Source organism: Balaenoptera borealis (assembly GCF_965194805.1).
Source record: "Balaenoptera borealis genome assembly, chromosome: 1".
Taxonomy (NCBI): Eukaryota; Metazoa; Chordata; class Mammalia; order Artiodactyla; family Balaenopteridae; genus Balaenoptera; species Balaenoptera borealis.
In genome coordinates, this window is record NC_138860.1 from 149,352,468 (window position 1) to 149,370,400 (window position 17,933).

The following is a 17,933-nucleotide window of genomic DNA, read 5'->3' on the forward strand; positions in this document are numbered from 1 at the left end:
CGAGGGTGGGAACATCCCCAGGTCCTGTTATGCAGGACAACTCACCCAAAGCCATGTGCAGAATTAAGAAGGAAGTCTAGTTCTTCTGCAACCTAGATCTGTCTGTGAAAGTATCACACTGGCCACTGTGAATTTTTTTTTAAACTTCAACAAAACAGAGTAGTATAAAGTATAAAGCAAAAGTATAATGTATCAAGAGGTAGAAAGTAGAGAGTAAAGTATAAAGAAAAGAGGAAAAGTTACCTCTAGCTATAGTACTCAGAAATAACCACTGTTTAACATTTTGGAGTATTTTTCCAGACTTCTCTGTGTATATGATAATTATACTCTTTACAGGAATGGAATCATACTAGATATGTTGTTTGGTAATTTGCTTTCTTCACTGCAGTGTATTTTGGACACCTAGCCATGTGCACTTAGCTGAGTGAATGAATGAGTGAGGAAATGAGTGAATGACTTGTCTGCTCTCTTGTGCCACTGGACAAGTCAGGCTTTGTGAACTCTGCCCAGACTACCTTTCCAGAGCCGGGAGCCTTCGTCACCATCCTGTCATTGATTCCCTGTCCTCTGTAGCCTTGGACCTCAGTTTCTCCGTCTGCACAGGGGGTCACTGGCGGTGACTGGTGGTGATAGAGCAGAGCCTGGTGCCGATTCTCCACAGCCCTGGGAGTGGGTAACACTATACCATCATTTCCATCCTTGCAATGCCAACAAAGATGCTGAACCCCAGAGAGATTAGGTGATTTGTGCCTCTCGCAGAGTGGAAGGGGAGTTGGGATTTGAACTTCAGCCTGGATGACTTCAGAGCACTCTTTAACCCAGAATGAGCACGCCCTGAGAATCCAGGGGGGCCAAAGCTGGGGGCAGGAGTAGCCATGCCCTCTCTGGGCTGTCGTGGTGTCCCCACCTATAACACAGGGGCCTCCGAGGGCCGGCCAGTCCTGACATTGTGTGAGTCTCAGGTCCCCACGCAGCCCAGCCCAGCCACCTTGCTGTTACCCCTGAGCCTAGGAGGACCCAGAGAGGAGTCTGGCCCAGGACCTGCCCCCAGAGCCCAGGGCCTCTGCAGAGGAGCCACCATTGGCGCTGAGCCCTGGCGTCTGAGGGAATTCCAGGCTGAGGGAACAGCATATGCGAGAGCACAGAGGTATAAAGGTCCAAGAGCCCAAGTAGTCAGGGTAAGTGGAGACTAGAGAGGGAGGAGGGAACTTGGGGAGCCAGCCACCGCTGGAAGGCCTGCAGATTCAGATGGTGGGAAGCTGGAAATGCCAGGCTGAGGGCCTTGGGTTGTATCCTGAAGGCAGTAGGGAGCCGTTCTGAGCAATGTTGGGGGCAGGTTGCCACTTAGGAGTCTCTCTGGCTGCAGGACAGATGATGGATTTGGGGGCGGTGGCCAGGGTGGAGACAGTGAGGAGAGTGGCAGGATTGGCATATAACTGGCACTGCCAGAGGGAGTGAGTGGTCGGAAGACCTCACCTGGGCCCCACCCGGGCTCCCAACTTGATTCCCCCAGGACGGAGCTGGAGACTCCGCTCTCTGTCCTCAGCCCCCGCTAGCAGGGTGCCCCGGCTGGGCCCCAGTACAAGGCAGTGATTTTTTATTTTCTGTAAATTATTGGTGCCCAAGTCGTAGCTGAGTGGCTCAGCACAATGGCATCCTTCTCTTTTTGTCCTCCTTAATTTTAGAATCCAAAGCTAAATGTTTTAATTTTACATTATTCCTGACATAATGCTAATGAGTTCCAGGTGTCCCCCTGAGTCAGGCTGTGCAGCCAGCCATCTGGGCGGGGCCCTGCTCCCCAGGACGCCCCTCCTGCCACCCTCTCAGTTCTCAGAGAAGTGCCTCGCAGTGTGTTCCTCCTTAAGGACCCCTTCCTGCTTTATCATATGGTTGTAATTTTTTTCAGTTTACTTGGTCGTTCTTTTGTGTGGTGACCACAGGGTGATTCTCCCTTGCTCGAGAGACGGAAGGTTCCCACGAGAGTCGGACAGCTTCCCTGGCCCAGCAGAAGGCATGCTTCCTTTTCAGACCCCTGAGGCACCAGGCGCAGGTGAGGGGTGGGATGCCTCCCCCAGACCCTTCCAGCGCTTTCCAACCTGTGTTGGACTGAACATCTGGAGAATTTGTGTTTTAAGGGAAATAAACACTCTCAGGGGATCTGAAAAACAGCGTGGTGGCTATTATCACTAGTATTGTTATTTTCTGGTGACGTGAAACATTTAATTCTTTGTTTCTAGTCATTTCTTGCCCGTGGCCTAATGTTTCCTAAATCTGCAGACCCGTCTGCTTTTTGTTGAATGCGATGTGAGAACAGGGACAGGGCTTTGGCATCAGACAGCCTTGGGTTCAGTCCGGCTGCTGCTCTTAACCCCTGGGCGCCCTGAGCACAGGCTCTCTGGGAAACAGGGTGATAGAGCACCTTCTGTCCAGGGTGCCCCGAAGAGCACAGACGGCGGTGCACAGAAAGGGGGCCGCACAGGCCGACTCAGAGGTGTACACCTCAGGAGCAGTTTTCCTCCCTTCTGCCTTTTCCACATCCTCGTGACAGGGCAGACAATGGTCTCTATTTTATTTATGTCAGGTCTGAACCTGAAGTCCACAGACTTGAGTGTGAGAGAAAAGAAATGTAACTTGAAAGTCTTCCTTGAACTCCCATCCTGTTCTGAGTCCCCGTAGCTGGGTAGCAAATCTCAGGCAGTTCACAAACCCCTGTGCCAGTTCTGTGGGGGGGGGGGGGGGGGGCTTGCACTGAACCGAGGGGCCCTCAGAGTCATTTCTCACACCGGCATCTTCTGAGCCGTCCAGCATCCCACCTCGTCTTTGGCCAGAGCCCACCGGTCTCCCGTCCATCTGAAAGGCTGCCCTGGGGCCAGCTTGGACTCAACGTCTGGGTGTGGGACCTCCTGAGAGATCCAGAGTCCTGCCCACAGGGGGCCTCGGCCCCGCCTGGGAGGAGACCTGCTTCAGGTCCCACAAGCCTAACTGGGGGTGCTATCAGCACACCAGAGCCTGGCCCCAGGGTGAAAGGGCAGAGCTCTGAGCCTCCCCACTCTGAGGGAGCCCTGCCATCTCCCCGTGTCTTGCTTTCCCTCCAGCGTCCCTTTCCCAGCCAGACATTTTCCAGGGGTGGGAACACAGGAAGCTTTGCTCTTCCTCCCGCCTAGGCTTCTCCTGGGCTCCACTAATCTGGGGGGCTCCCTGCCCTGCTCCACACGTCCCTCAAGGTTCATATGTTTGTTGCTTGCTTCTTTCATTCATTAACAGATATCCTCACACAAGCTCACTGTGTGCCAGGCCTGTGCTGGGCACTCTCAGATGGGTTTATGGCAGAAAATCGTTTGAAATATTTACCGTGCGTGACTCATCTCTGTCTCCAGAGTTCTTTCCATTCGGTCCTGAGACTTGAGATTTTGAAACCCAAAAGCCACGAGTTCACTCCTATCTGCTCTGCTTTCTGGCAACTTATCTCCTCCAGAAGCACTTGGGTGGAGGCACAATGCTATTACTACATACCCATTTGACAGATGAGAACTGAGGCCTAGCAGGGAAAGGGACGTTCCCAGGACACCTGGCCCAGGGGAGTCCTCTGTGGCTGAACCAGCCGGGTGCACAGCTCACAGCTGGATGTCTCTTGCACAGTGGGCCAGCTGGGGGTTGGGAGGCATGAGCAGTGGCTCCCAACCACCGAGAAGCCCCAGAGCGAGCCTGTGAGCCTCAGTCCTGCCTCTGGCGGGGTGGCCGTGATACTGGTTAGACCAGGGAAGAGAGGTGTCCTGCAGACTGAGGCACTTGGTCACTGGAAAGGTCTGCCCTGTCTCTTCCCAGCTTCTCGTCCTTCCGTACGTTGGATTTCATTTGTTTTGTTGTTGTTGTTGTTGTTTGTGTACTTGGTTCCTAATGGCAATTGACCTTCCTTCATTAGCTCGAGTTTGAAAGCTGGGCTGTCATCGTTCCTTCCATCCACCATTATTAGTGAGTCCAGGCACTGGGTTCAGTCAGTGGCAGCAGCGAGCAATGTGGAGCCACATGACCCTCTTCAGTGTGTGGCCCTCAGTTGCCATCACAGGGCCTCCCAGAGGATCTGTGGCGGGTGGGAGAGTGGTGAAAATGCTGAGGCAGGTCAGCCTGGCCTGTTTATCCCACTGGGGCCCAGGTGTCAGATCCAACCCAATTTAGAGCCATTGGATATCCCCGAAGGTAACTTAGGAACCATCTTGCACCCTCCAAGCAGCCCTGGTGAACATGCAGTCACCCGACTCTGTTCCTGAGCACCTGGGAATGGGTCACTCATGCCCTCTCCAGTAGGGCTCCCCCTGACTGAGCACAGCCCTCTGTGGCTCCCCACACCCTCACTACGACCTCCACAGGCCCCTGCTACCCCAGAGCTACACACACCAGCTGTCTGGCCCAGCCCTGCCCCTGCCCCCTCCCAAGGGGCCCAGAGCCTCACGGGACATTCCTGGTGGGAACTGAGCCCCAGGTGCACACGGGGCAGGTTGCTCCCACCCAACCATGACCTCAGAAGGGAACTTCGCACGTGTACATTTGTCATGATTCGCACTGACGCGACATGAGGTTTTCTTTCAGGTGATGGGTGGAATGTCTTGGATCTCCTTTCTCCCCGGGGCAGCCCCAGGGTGCTGCGGGTTATACAGGGCTTAATTCATGCAGTCGCCACCTGTGCCCTCGCCAATCCTGGGCAGGCGGCCCCGGGTAATTAAGCCCAAGGAAGGCAGGTGACTGGTTTAAGGTCACACAGTAACCTGTGACAGAGCCGGGGCTGGAATCAGGTCTTCAGACCCTAATGTTTTTCACATCATGGACCCATCCTCTGTTGTTTCTTCTTGGAATTCGGAAGAGGAGCCGAAAAGAGGACTGAGCACCTGTCCTGTGCCCAGTACCAAGGCCACACCCTGATGTCCATAATAGGCTCCTGAGGCCAGGAGTGTCACCCCCTTCGCAGGGAGCACACTGAGGTTCGCAGGGGCCAGGAAGAGGAGGAATTGGACCTGAGACCCAGGCTGTGGGCGCAGGCTTATTTGGGGGAGGGTTGAGGCTGGAGAGAACCCTTTCATTCATTACGGTCCCTCCCCTCCTCCTCCTGGAGCAGCGCTCACCTGCCTTACCCCCAGCTCTAAGGATCAGATGTTGATGCACCTGGAAAGGTGTCTCCTCAGCAAATGGGCCAGGTGCTTCTGCTTCTTAGTTGGCTGTGGAAATGGAATGGGCTGCCGTGTGGCTTTCCTGCCTGTGCCTGCCTCCCCTCTTGGGGGTGAGCTCTAGAGGCCGGGCAGCATCTGTCAAGGCCCAGGGGGTGTGCGGCGTCCGCAGAGAGGACGAGCAGTGGGAGACAGGCCGTCCTGGCCTCAATGCATCAGGGTGGTGTCTGGGCGCTCAGGGCAGGGTGGGAACAGGGGCGATTAGGGAAGGCCTGGCACAGGAGGAGGGGAGGGCTGAGGCTTGAGCCAAGCCCAGAAGGGCAGGGAGGACCGGACAGGCGGAGGACACTGCATGGGCAAAGGCCTGCAGCTGGAGCTTAGAAAGGGGGAGTGGGCACTGGGCTAGAGGTCAGTGGGACCAAAGGGTGGCCTGCGGCCCTGTCTTGGAGTTCTCTACGGCCACATGTTCCCTCCCCAAAGCCAAGCCAGTCCAGCTGCCATGGGAAAATCAGGAGGTACAGCGGGCTCAGCTGGCTCTTCCCACCTGCAGCCTCCTCTCCTGGGCGGCCTGGAGCCATGGAGAGGCGTGTGGGAGCGTGACTGTCCATGGGTCTGGCTGTGTTGGGTGTGGAGATGTTGGTGTGAGGACATGTCTTTATCCACTGGCCTCTTGGAGGAAGCCTTTGCTGGATTTTGTCTCTGGGTGTCTCTCCCTGTGCACACACAGACCACCATGAGGCCATCTGTGTTCTGATATGTGAGCCAGTTTCTGCTGTGCTGTACGTGGGGCTGTGTGTCAGTGCATCTAGAGTCTGTGGAGTTTGTATGTTTGTGCCTGTGGTGGGGTCTGGGCTTGGGTGTCCTTGGGTATATGTATGAGCGTGTGTGTGTGTGTGTGTGTGTGTGTGTGCGTGCTGGCCTGTGTGTGTGGCATGAGTCATGATTGTGTGTGTGTGTGTGTGTGTGTGTGTGTGTGTGTGTGCGCGCGTGCACTGTGTGTTGGTGTCCTGGGGTTCTGTGTCTTTGATGTGTGGCTTGGTTGGCAGAAGAGGTGTCAGAGTGTGTGTGTGTCTGCATTTCTGGGTCTGCGGCTGGTGGCTTGCTATGTGTGTGTGGGTGTGTCAGCCATTCTGCGCAGTCTGACTTCTGCTGGGCCCTGGCCCCTAGCCGAGCCTCTCTCCACACCTCAAGCCATGTGCCAGCACAGGGAGCCCCCTGGATCCCACCTGTCTACTGGTGAGCAGACTCAACCTCCCCGTGCACCTCCTACTCTGGGGGGCTCTGCATATCCTGGAAAGGTGGCCTAGCCCTCTTGGCTCTCTCTGGCTGGGAACAGGAACCTGTTTCTTGCCCAGGCAGGGACTTTCTGCTGGAAAAGGGCCCAGCCCAGAGCCTCCAGCGCAGTCCTGGTGAGGAAGAGTTGGGGAATCTCCAGCCCGCACCTCGCTAGCTTGAGAAATCTCCTCCCAAGGGCAGGCCCAGTCTGACCGGCTCTGGGAAGGAGGACTGTGGCCCCCTAGCCCAGTCTCTCTCTGCCTTTTGTGTGCCTCCAGCTTCTCTAGGTGGTCATGAAGGCCTAGAGAGCTGAGAGACGCTCGCCTTGGAGCTCATGGCGCCCCTCGGTCCTGGCTGCCTAGGACAAGAGTGGGCCCAGGCACAGAAGGGCACTGGAGGCAAACCCAGGCTCCATCCCTCATGAGCTCGGGGTCTCTCTCACATAAACTCCCTGGGCCTCAGTTTCCGCCTCTGTAACAAGGGGACCTGTCATGCTGGTTAATGCGACTAAGGAGACGTGTTTAGGGAGAGTTTGGCCCAGTCCCCCACCTGGTAAATGTGATAGCTGCTGTTACAGTCATGGTCTCCCTCCTGCCCCCATCTGCCCGTTCATTCATTCACTCAGACGGCACTAGGTACCCGAGGCTGGACCAGACCCTCACAGCCTTCACAGGGCACAGTCCAGGCCAGTGCCATCCAGCCTCACCTCCGAGGACTCTCCACATGTGTCCCTCCCCTTATTGCCTCCACCTACCTCCGAGGACCCTCGAAGCACAAGGCCTTGAGAAGACCCTCGTGGAAAACCCGTGAGGTTCAGAGGACAGTAAGTGCAGGGGAGCAGGGTGCACCCTGCACCTCCCGGGGTGCAGGGTGAGGCATGGACCTCAGCTCCCGGCTGGCTGGCCTTTCAAGCTGGCCAAACACAGAATTATTTGACATCTTGGAGAAGGATCTGGCACCGTGCAGCTCTCCCATCCAAATCACTGTTGTAAAGTAGGTTAAAAGTTTGTACGAAAATGAAAAGTTGATCCCCGAACGGCCTGCCAGACTGTTGAAACCCAATATATTTTACCCTTAAACCAGAAATGTGTTTGTTTAGAAGCAAGTCACTGGCAAAGGCCAAAACTGGAGGCATTTCCTCTCCTGCCCCCACCCGTGTGCCCTGTTCCCCCAAACCTCCTCCTTGCCCTTTGTGTCCAGATCCTTAGCCAGAGCATGAGAAAAGGGCCTCCCTCCTCCTTGGCCCATGTCAGCCACAGGGAGGAAACTTGACATTCCTCAGGGACAGCTGTGTGCCAGGTCCCGTGCTGGGCATGTCCTTTTATTTACTTCTAGCAGCCGTTTGTGGTGGCCCCATTTTAGAGAGGAGAAAAATGAGGGCAGAGGTGGGACATGACTTGCCCAAGCTCGTGGCGGTCGGTGGCGAGACCCTGGCACAAACTTCTGTCTGCGAGACCTCGCGGCCTTCGGCTGTGGCACAATGTCCCACACCTCACATGTGACACAGGGCCCTTGATCATCCCCCAGGGCCCAGAGGGAGAGAACAGACATGCCCGGCACCAGCTGGCTCCGTGCCGGGGCTGCCCTGAATGAACTCGCTCTGCCCTTTCACAGGTGCGAGAAAGGCTCAGAGACGGCAGCTTGCTGAGTGGCGTGAGCCCAGCCCTGCAGATTCTGATGCCAGACCCAGTGCCCTCTCCTTCCCCCAGCCAGAGTTTGAAGGGTCCTTGGGCTTGGTCTGGAAGGGAAGAGGGAGTCCCCTCCCCAGCTCCCGGGACGGCTCCTCTCAGTCTTTCATCTCCTGCCCTTGGTTCTGTGAGCTGCATGCAGCGGTAATGGATTGCAGTGGACTTTTTTCAATTAGGTTCTGATTTTCCCCTGCCTGTTACTATAAAACTCCAGATGGTCTAGGGCTTCATGGTTCCCGGGGTATTTTCCCCCGTTATTTGAATCTTCTTTTGTAACACGCCCCACATGTGGGAACTGGGCCTTTCAAGACTCTGTGCCTCAGCCGGGCTCGCCCTTCTCTGCTGTGTCGCCTTGGCTTTCCTCTTTGTGTGGTGGCCTCTCCTCTTGGAGGCACCGGGAGGAAGGAGGGTGTCCCCTTTGCCCAGCATCAGCTCTGCATCCAGGGCTGGGCCTGATTTTGCCTGGGAAGGAACCCAGGAGGTGAGCCCAGTTGGAAATCACGGTCATAGTTCCCGAGTACCAGTCTGTTTTTGGTGCTTTCTGTAGAGGTCCCTGAGGCGGTAGCCAGAGCAGTTAGGGACACATATATACAGCCTTGCACATCAGCCAGACCTCAGATCCAGTCCCAGCTCTGCCACTTACTGGCTGTGTGACATCACTTAGGGCCAGTGATGTCACTTTTCTGAGCCTCAGTTTCCTCATCTGCAGAGTGGCGCTAGAAAGGAGCCTCACCAGAAGAGCATGTTGTCACAATTAAACGAAGTACCACGCAAAACACACATGGCTCCCGACTCCTGATAGGTGACTGAGAGGGTGTCACCCAGTCACTAAGGTCATTCTGAATTCACCCCAGTTTCATCTTAGTACATATTTTAATGTTTATGCCTTCTAAGTAAATAAGAAAAACCTAGCACTCACTCTTACATTTTTCTAGACTGTTAGATATCTCTTCTCTTCCTTCTCCCCTCTTCGTGTACGCCTTACCCACAGTAGTGACCCTCTCTGTTGCCCATGGCATGTGAGCCTTGGCTTCTGGCCGGATAAATCTGTTGTGTTTGGTTATGTGAACTGATGTGTTGCAAATTCATCCCGAATAAGAGGTGCCTGGGTAATCCTCTGGATGCACACAGGTGGCATCAGGGCTCTGGCCACAGGATGCTGCATATACCCTGTGGTTCACAGAGAGCACCCACCCACCGTGTGCCCAGGTGTGCCCAAGTGGATGCCCCCATTTACAGATAAGGCACCTGAGCTCTGACAAGTGAAATGAACTTGCCCAGGTCATCCAGTTCGGAAGAATGGATTTGAACCCAGGCCAATTTGATGCTGAAACGCAGTGGTGGGGGTGTGGAGAGGGCAGACATCCCCAAGCCGTTACCAGGGCCAGGTCGCACCAGCCAGAATGCTGGGGTGAGGGTTTGTACTTGCCGAGGCACTGGGGAACCATGCAGGGTGTGAGCGGGGGTGGCGGGGAAAGGGGGCTCAGACACACCTATAGGCTTCTGTCTTTGTTCTAGATACTGGATATCATGTGGGAATGAATTGGGAGGGGAGGGTGGAGGCAGAATGGCTGGTACAGTCACCTTGGTAAGCAGTGCTGGGGTGTGGACTAGAGTAGTGGGCGGATGTGAAAGATGTTTAAGAGGTTTCATTTCCCTGGCTTAGCAGATGGTTGGATGCAGGGGCCAGGGAGGAAGGAACAGGTTTCTGGCTCAAGTGTCCAGGTGGAAGGTGGGAGGTCAGTGGCCGGGGAGTCCAACCAGCAGAAGTGGCACCAGAGTTCCCCAAGTGAATAGCCCTGTGCTGCACCGTTGGCTGGGCCATGTGAATGGTTGCACAGGGCAGTTTCTGTGGACAAACAGAGTGGAGGGCATAGGCAGAATTGGAGGGGTGGTGTATATTCTGGAAACAGCTAAGAATCTGAAGGGAAGGAGATCTAGAAGTAGAAATGGGAGTTTCTGAGGGTCCCTTCATTCAAACCCATGGGGTGGTGATTCATTCTGGAGCAGGTGAGTTTGGGGATGTTTTGATCCCAAGACTCCACACTTGGGGCACACGAGTGACTTTCAGAGCTGTAGGGTTTGTCTGACATTGCTACCTTGTGTTGAAGATGGATGGGTCACTTCTTTCTAGAAGAGACGGCAGTTCTGACTGCAGCCGAGCCCAGGCTCGGTGCCCTCTGGCACAGTGGGGGCAATTACACCTCCTTGCCCCCTTGCAGTGGGAGCAGGGCTGTTCCAGGAGGTGTGCTCTGCAGGCTATACACCTGGACATGGACAACAGAGAGGAGGGGCCTGTGCAGGGCAAAATCTGCCCTAGAACCTCCGGAGACTGGAGTGTTGGGGGAGGAATGTCAGGAAGGCCCCACCCTAGCGTGTACCCCGTGGGGTGCAGACCCTGCAGAAGCATCATTACACCCTTGGGTCACCATAGCATTGCCTTAAGGCCCATCCTCCACCCCCCTCAAGCAAACTGAGACCCAAAGCCTGGATGTGCCCGTCGACTCCATTTCTGTTCCAATAAGACCCATGTTTCCATTCTGGCAGCATCTGTACCCCCATGACACAGCAGTGGTGGGGCAGGTCTCCCTGCTGCCCCCCAGGCCCCACACAGTCTGTGCATGGGGCCCCTTCAAGCCACTCCCTTCCCAAAAGGCAGCCTCACTCTCTTTGGATGTGCCCAAAGGGTACTCCACGGGCTTGGCATGGAAAGAGTTTTAGGGCCACACCAATCAATGGCAAACACGTCAACCAGGGCCTCCTGTTCTTTACTTCTGGGGTCAGTAAAACCTGCCCCACAGGGGTGTCCTCCCTCAGGGCAAGACACCACCACCACCACCATGATAACAGTGACAACATTGATGTCCTGTGTGACATGCAGATATGCACATTGCCCCACTGCCACAACTCTGTGAGCTGCTTCCTCGCATCTTCATTTTACAGAGAAAGAAACTGAGCCACAGAGAGGGCACTGACTTGCCAAGATTACAGAGCTGTCTGCTTTCCAAGTTTGAACCCTTCACCCCAGGCTCTGACACACCAGACCGTGGAGGGCATTGAATGCCAGCCTGAGGGGGTTGACCGGATGTCAGAAGGCACAACGAGCCCTGGAGGGTCCTGAGCAGGGGTGACCTGGTTAGATTTACAATTTAAAAATAGACTCATAAAGCATTAGAGCTGGAGGGGTCTTGGGGGCTGTCTGATGAAGCTGCCAGCTGTAAGGCAGCAGAGGACTCATGAGAAACTCAGGTGCCCCAGCTCTAGGATTCCAGACCAGGCCCTTCCACCACTGTGTGAGCCCTGCCAGGTCCTGGCTCCCCAGGGTACAGATGGGGGGCTTGGTGGGGGAACAGACCTGTCCAGGGCACCTGTTCCTTGGAGGTGGAGCCAGGACAGCACTGGGATAACTCCCCATCACAGGAGGTGCTGGGGCACCTGCCCCTCCAGACTGTTGCCCAGTCCCCAGCCTGCTCCAGGCCCCAGGAGCAGGCTGACACCCCTTTGATATGCCTGAGCCCACGGGCTGGAGAGCCCAGGGTGTGTTGAGAAGGTTAGTCTGGATGTCAGGCTGGAGGAGGAAGATGGGGAGTGAGGTGAGGGGTTAAGGAGTGAGAAGTAGAAACAGGACTCTGGGGGGACTTGAGAGCCCACCATGCCCAGCGGGACATCACACACACACACATACACACGCACCCTTCCAACTCTGCAGAGGGCCAGCAGGCCCAGGAGTTGCCACCCCAGGCAGAATGCCACTCCACTACTTACCTGCTCTGTGATCCTAAATAATAGCTACAATGACGGTATTGAGCAAGAACCTGGTTCCAAGATAAGCACTTACTGTGCAGTCCTCACAGCCACCTTCTGAGGTTGGTAGAACTCACCCAGTTTTACGATGAGGAAACAGGCTCAAAGAACTGAAGGGACTCACTTCGAATCACTCACAAGTGGAGCAGTCAAGACACAAGCCGTGGTCGTCCCACACCAGGGTCCATGTCTGTAACTGTTGTGCTGATTCCCCCGAGCCTTGGCTCCTGACAGTGGGAGAGATATTTGCCCCGAGGGCTATGGAGAGGATACTCGATCACACTGGGGACATTACCAGGCCTAGCAGAGTGAGCGCACAGGTGCTGAACCCACGAGCATTCCGTCCTCTTCTCTCTGCCTCTGTTAGCCCATCTCTGGGGTTGTTAAAGGGGGAGGATCGCGGGGACCTTGGCAAGCAGCTGCAGGCAGAGCCCATCTCCCCTCAAGGCCCTGGCATGCCTGGGATGCTGGCTCTGATGGGGGCGTTGCTCTGCCAGGTGTCCCTGCAACAGCCTCGTCCCAGACCTGTCCTGATGGGGCAGTTGCTACCCCACCTGCTGCTACCTCTGGTTCTACCTTGAGGGATGGGTCTCCCATCATGGTGCCCTGGCCAGCCTGGGACTCAGCTCTGGGAAGTTCCAATGGGGTAGGTGTGGGCAGGATGAGCTGGGCATACACAGGCATGGCATGGGCACAGCGCACATGCGCAGGTGTGGGGTACCTTGATGAACACGAGGGAGGCGTGTGCACCCCTAGGCTCCAGAACCCCTATTCTTACCCACCATTGGATCACATTTCTAACTCACCCTTTGCCCCATAAGTGAGATGCTAGCCCTGCCCGCAGGGAACTCCCAAACCCTTAGCCTGGAGGCATGGAGAAAGGGCAAAGGGTGTGCAGTGAAAACCTCAACACAGCTCAGGGTGTGACCGAGGAGGAGCAGGAGGTTGGCAGAGGCTTCTCCAAGGAGGTGGTGCTTGGGCACCATGAGTAGATGTCTGCTAAGTGAGTGAAGGAAGGCAAGGCGTTCCATTCCAAGGGAACAGCTCCAGCAGGCCTGGGGGCATTCAAGTTCCCGACACGTTCGGGGTCTGATCACTCCTGTGTGGCTACAGCATAACGTGTGGGGTGTATGCAGATGGGAGAGGCGTCCAGCCGTGTTGGAAGACCGCGAACACCAAGCTGCAGATCGTGAAAAGTGTATGAATTGAATTGTCAGCGAATTGGAAGGGAAGGTGTCCTAGGAGGGGCACAGCCCGAACAAAGGCATGGGGGTGGGGGCAACGGTGCTGAGACGGACGGCTGGCCAGATAGGCGCACAGACCGGGTGGGGAGACGATATATGGATCTCCAGAGTCGGGCGGACCCTGCAAAGTCAGGAGCGGCACGCGGCCCGTGAGGGGTTATTGCCCCTCCGCCCCACATGTCCACCTTCCCGGCTCGGGCCAGAGAGGAACAGAGGGACCGGCTGGGAGCCCAGAGGCAGCCTGCTCCTCAGCCGCTGCCCCACCTCACTGTGGGCGAACCTGGCACCGGCCTTGCAGGAGAGCAAGGGGGGCGTGGCTTGCGGCCTGTTTACTCCCCACACAGGATTTCCTTCTGGTTTCGATGCACGGAAGAGGCATAACATCTGGAAATAGGAAGCGGAACAGCTTCTAAAACCCAGCTGCGGGCAGCTTGCCTGGGACCAGCCCCAGCAGAGCACGGCCCGCAGCTGTGGCCGGGTCTTCAAGGGAGAGGCTCCAGGAGAGCCCGCCCCAGACCGTTGTCTCTGGGTCCTTGTTCCGACGTCTGCCCTGGCCTGAGGGACGGAACCAATGGCTCATGAGAGGAAACCCGGCCTCCCCGATCTCTTCTTCCTCAAGGGTCACCTCCCCCTGCCCCCTGCCCTGGGAAGGCAGCGGGCACAGAGTAGCCACCTGGGCTTTGGCCCAGATGTGGCCTGCATCTTGTCCCAACACTGTGATCACCCCTGGCAGCCTCCGTCTCTGAGGTGGGGACATTGAGGCCGCACACTTCACGGTTGTCATGTGGTTAAACACCCGGCACCACACCTGGACGGATGGAGCAGGGGTGGGCCGGTGTAGCTCCTCCTCCCGCCCACAGCGAGCACCGTGGGAATGGCGGCCAGACAGTGGGGAGAAGGAGCCAGTCACACCAGGACTAGGGCGTGCTCTGGCGGGCAGTGTTTGAAGGATTTTGAAGGCTGAAGGGGGTTGGATGCACTGTTACGAGATAGGACATTCTTTGCTGAGTACCTTTCTAGAACAAAGTCTTGAAATTGCCTGGAGGACCCCTGCTGTTTCAAGCTTCTGGTGGGGAGTCAAGAGGGGCTGGAACGTGTGTCGGGCTGAGTGTTTGAATGCCAGGCCTGCAGGACTTAAGGCGGAAGCAACAGGGTCCCTTTCCTACACCAGAGGCTCCTGGGGTAGCTGTGTAGAGAGTAGGGAGGGAGAAGTTTGAAGTTAGAGGATTCTGGGGAGAGAGATGGGAGCTGGGCAGAGGCTGCTGGGATCGGCACTGTATTTGTTGCTCTCTGCTCATCCCCACCCTGACCAGGGGCATCACATGTCTGTGCTGTACCTACTGAATGCCCACTGCCTGGCATGGGGCCTAGTGCATACTTGGTGGATGTTAAACAGATAAACGGCCAAATGATAAATCAGAGACACTGAGTTTACAAATGTGGTCATCGTTCTGACAGCAGTCAGCATTGATGCTGTGTTCCAGGTGGGCAAAGCCCTTTGACAGTCAGTGTCCTACCCCTTGGGACCTTCATATCAGCCCGGAGTGGTGGCCACACAGTCTTAAGTTTGTAGGCAAGGAAATAAGGCACAGGGAGGTCAAGGGCACTGCCCAAAGCCTCACTGAGACAGAGCCCGACTCACATCCAGGCCTTGGGTTCTAAATCCAGGGCTGTCTGCAATAGATGTGTACCTACATCCTGTCCGTTCAGGGCAGTGCTGCCATTAGAGCAGCACGTCATTTCCAGATGCCGATGGAGGGCAAACCTGTCCAGATCCAGAGTTGGAAAGACCACTTTTTTCTCAAGCCCTAGTGGCCATTTGTAAGTCAGGGGTGTATTTTTTTCTGGACCCACCAGGGCTTCCCAGATAGAGTTTGGGTCCTGAGCACTTCATGGGGAGCTGAACTGGGGCAGCTGGAGGCCTCGGGCAGGGTCAGGGGGTTGGGGGGCAGAGGATGCTGGGGCCCACTTCCAGGCTGGGCGGTGGGCCTCCCGGGGGCTGCAGAGCACCCCTCACCAGCCTTTCCTGCAGTTTGAGGGCTGCAGCAAGGCCTTCTCGAGGCTGGAGAACCTCAAGATCCACCTGCGGAGCCACACGGGCGAGAAGCCATACCTGTGCCAGCACCCGGGCTGTCAGAAGGCCTTCAGCAACTCCAGCGACCGCGCCAAGCACCAGCGCACCCACCTCGACACGGTAGGCCCGAGGGCAGAGGCCGAGGGTGGGGTTGGAGGACGCGCACTCTGCCCCCACTTGCCTATGCAGGGCAGCAGGCGGCTCCAGGCAGAAACCCTGCCTTCATCCTTGAGCCCTGTTGACATTTTGAGCAGGACGATTCTTTGCGGGGAGAGGGAAGTACTGTCATTATAGGATGTTTAGCAGTATCCCTGGCCTCTATCCATTAGACAGGAGCGATCTCCCACTTCCCAGTTATGACAGCCAAAAATGTCCTTCAACGTTGCCAAAAATCCCGGGGAGGAGGAATTAAACTCTCCCCTAGTTGAGAACCACTGCTTTAGCCCAGGGGTACCGGCCCAGGCACTAGTGTGGGCCGCACTGAGAGGGTGGGCTCACGTCCTGCATCCTATCCCCAGGCCTGTCAGTCACCCCCAGAGCAGGTCCTCCCTGCTCTTCCCACCCACCCCCTCCATGGAGACAGGCCAGAGGCTCTCCAGGGCCATTCTGTATCTCCCGGGCACGGTGGGTGAGGAGTTGAGGTGAGCAGGGCCTAAGACTCCAGGCCCCTGGAATAGTGGCCTGGGCCCCAGACGCCCGTGTGTCCACCTCCTTTCCCTTGTTTGTGCCAGTGTGATAACCTGCAGCTCCATCATGACATCAGTCCAAGCATTCTCTCCTGTGCATACAGACCTCAGCGGTTAGCAGAGCACTTCCTAGGACATCGTCTCCCACGATCTCACAGTGACCCTGCCAGTCAGGGGATCACTAGCCCATTTGACAGATGAGGGAAGCGGGGCTCTGGGCATTTCACTACTCAGCTGGAAGGTGGCAGAGCTGACTCAGAACTGGGCCTCACCCCAGTCTCATAGGGCCTATGTGATGGGATGCACCCAGCCTGGGAGGCCCCCAGCCCCCATGTGCAGCAGGAGACGGGTCCGTAGCCAGATTCCACGTCTGGGCCACTGGCCTGTGTCTCTGCATTTTGTGCAAATATTTGGGGAACTCTGCTGGTCGGGGACTGGGAGACCTGAGTGGCCGTCCAGCCCAGCCTGTCCAGTATACAGACATACAGATGAGGAAACAGAGGCCCAGGAGGGTGACTGACCCCTCCAGGGTAAGTTGGAAGCCACATAACAATAGAGGTCAGAGCTAGAGGCCCTCTGGGGTTTTATAGCTGGGAAAACCAAGACCCAAAAAAGATGGGGGAAGTGGGTAGCAGAAAATAGCAGGGAAGTCAGGTTTTGGGGCCAGGCCAGGCCCTGGGCAGAATATTCTACACATCTCCCCTCTCCCCTAATATCACACACACTGTCCCCCAGTTTAATCCTAGTGACAAACCACAATGTGTAGGGGCCTATCCCCATCTTGCAAACAAAGAAACAAAGTCAGAGATGAAGTCATTGACTGTCACACAGCTGGTAAGTGGCAGAGCTGGGATGCCACCCAGTCTGCCTGACCCCAAGTCCGGTGCCCCTTGCTGGAAAAGGGGAGAAGAGCCGAGGGGAGAGGGTGGGAAGGGAGAGCCCTCCCCCCCAACCTGAGCCCAACCGCTGTCCCCAGCCCTCCCCTCTCAGGCTCACTGTCACGGGGGTTGGGGACATGAAGTGAGGAGGTATGCTAACAAATCCCTCTGCCTTCATTACCTCCTCACATGCCCAGCCCTTGGGGCCCTTGGCACCTGTCCCGGCCCTGAGAGGCATGGCTTGTGCCCCAGCACCCTGGTTACATCTCCCAGAGGCCACAAGGCAGCCTCAACAGCACAAGGCCTCTCTGTACCCTCCTCCCCCCGGGCGACGTCCCTCCAGCACCTCGGGGTCACCTACCCTGACTCACCCCCTTCCTCCCTTCCCCTTACTGCACTTCCTGGACCCAGCCCCAAAGCAACACGCCTCTGGCCCCAACTTGGTGTGTGAACAGAGCTCCAAGGGCTGGGTTGGGTCAGGCCCAGAATGAGCCCGCAGGGTTGTCTCAGGCCTGCATCTCCCCAGAAGGTCCTGGTCAAGCCCGGGAGGTGCAGCCACCAAGCGCAGCCCCCGCGTTCTCCAGCCCCATGGAGACATGCAGGCGGACCCCCCCGTGGCTAGTTTGCTTTCCCAGCACCCAAGCCTCAGGCCCATTGGGTCAGCCCCATGTAGGCTGGCTGGGCCTTGTTTTCCAGAGAGGACCCAGTCGTGTCCCCAGCTCCCCTCTGACACCAGAGAACATGGGATTCTCTCCATGGGCAGGAAAGCAGTGGGACAGACTGGAGAGAACCAGCCTGGGTTCTAACCCTGGCCCTCCACCTGGTCCCGGAGGTCCGAGGACTGCCACCCATCCTCTCTGGCCTCAGTTTCCTCAAACACCTACCTCACGTGAGAGGGGTAGGGGATCAACTGAGGTGACAGATGTGGAGCCCAGACACAGGATCTGCACGGCAAACTTGAGTCCCTCCTTTCCTGGCCTATGACTCACTGACTGAATGCTGACTGAATCCTGCCACGCCCCAGACACTCCATGCAGGGTTCATGTCCCGACCGCCACAGACCATCCTGCCCTGGCCTCCATTTCCTTATAGGGAAGAAGGGGGTGATAATCTCTCCTTTGCCCA

The 17,933-nt window shown here is 56.5% G+C and overlaps 1 protein-coding gene across 6 annotated transcripts in view; it reads left to right on the forward strand.

Moving 5' to 3' along the window:
• Positions 1–17,933, forward strand: part of GLIS1 (GLIS family zinc finger 1) — a 226,600-nt gene that overhangs the window by 187,862 nt on the left and 20,805 nt on the right. For all 6 annotated transcript variants that reach the window (XM_082370805.1, XM_082370803.1, XM_082370806.1 and 3 more), the window contains one exon: positions 15,203–15,364. In XM_082370805.1, the coding sequence (XP_082226931.1) occupies positions 15,203–15,364 (162 nt within the window). The remainder of the gene's footprint in view (positions 1–15,202; positions 15,365–17,933) is intronic.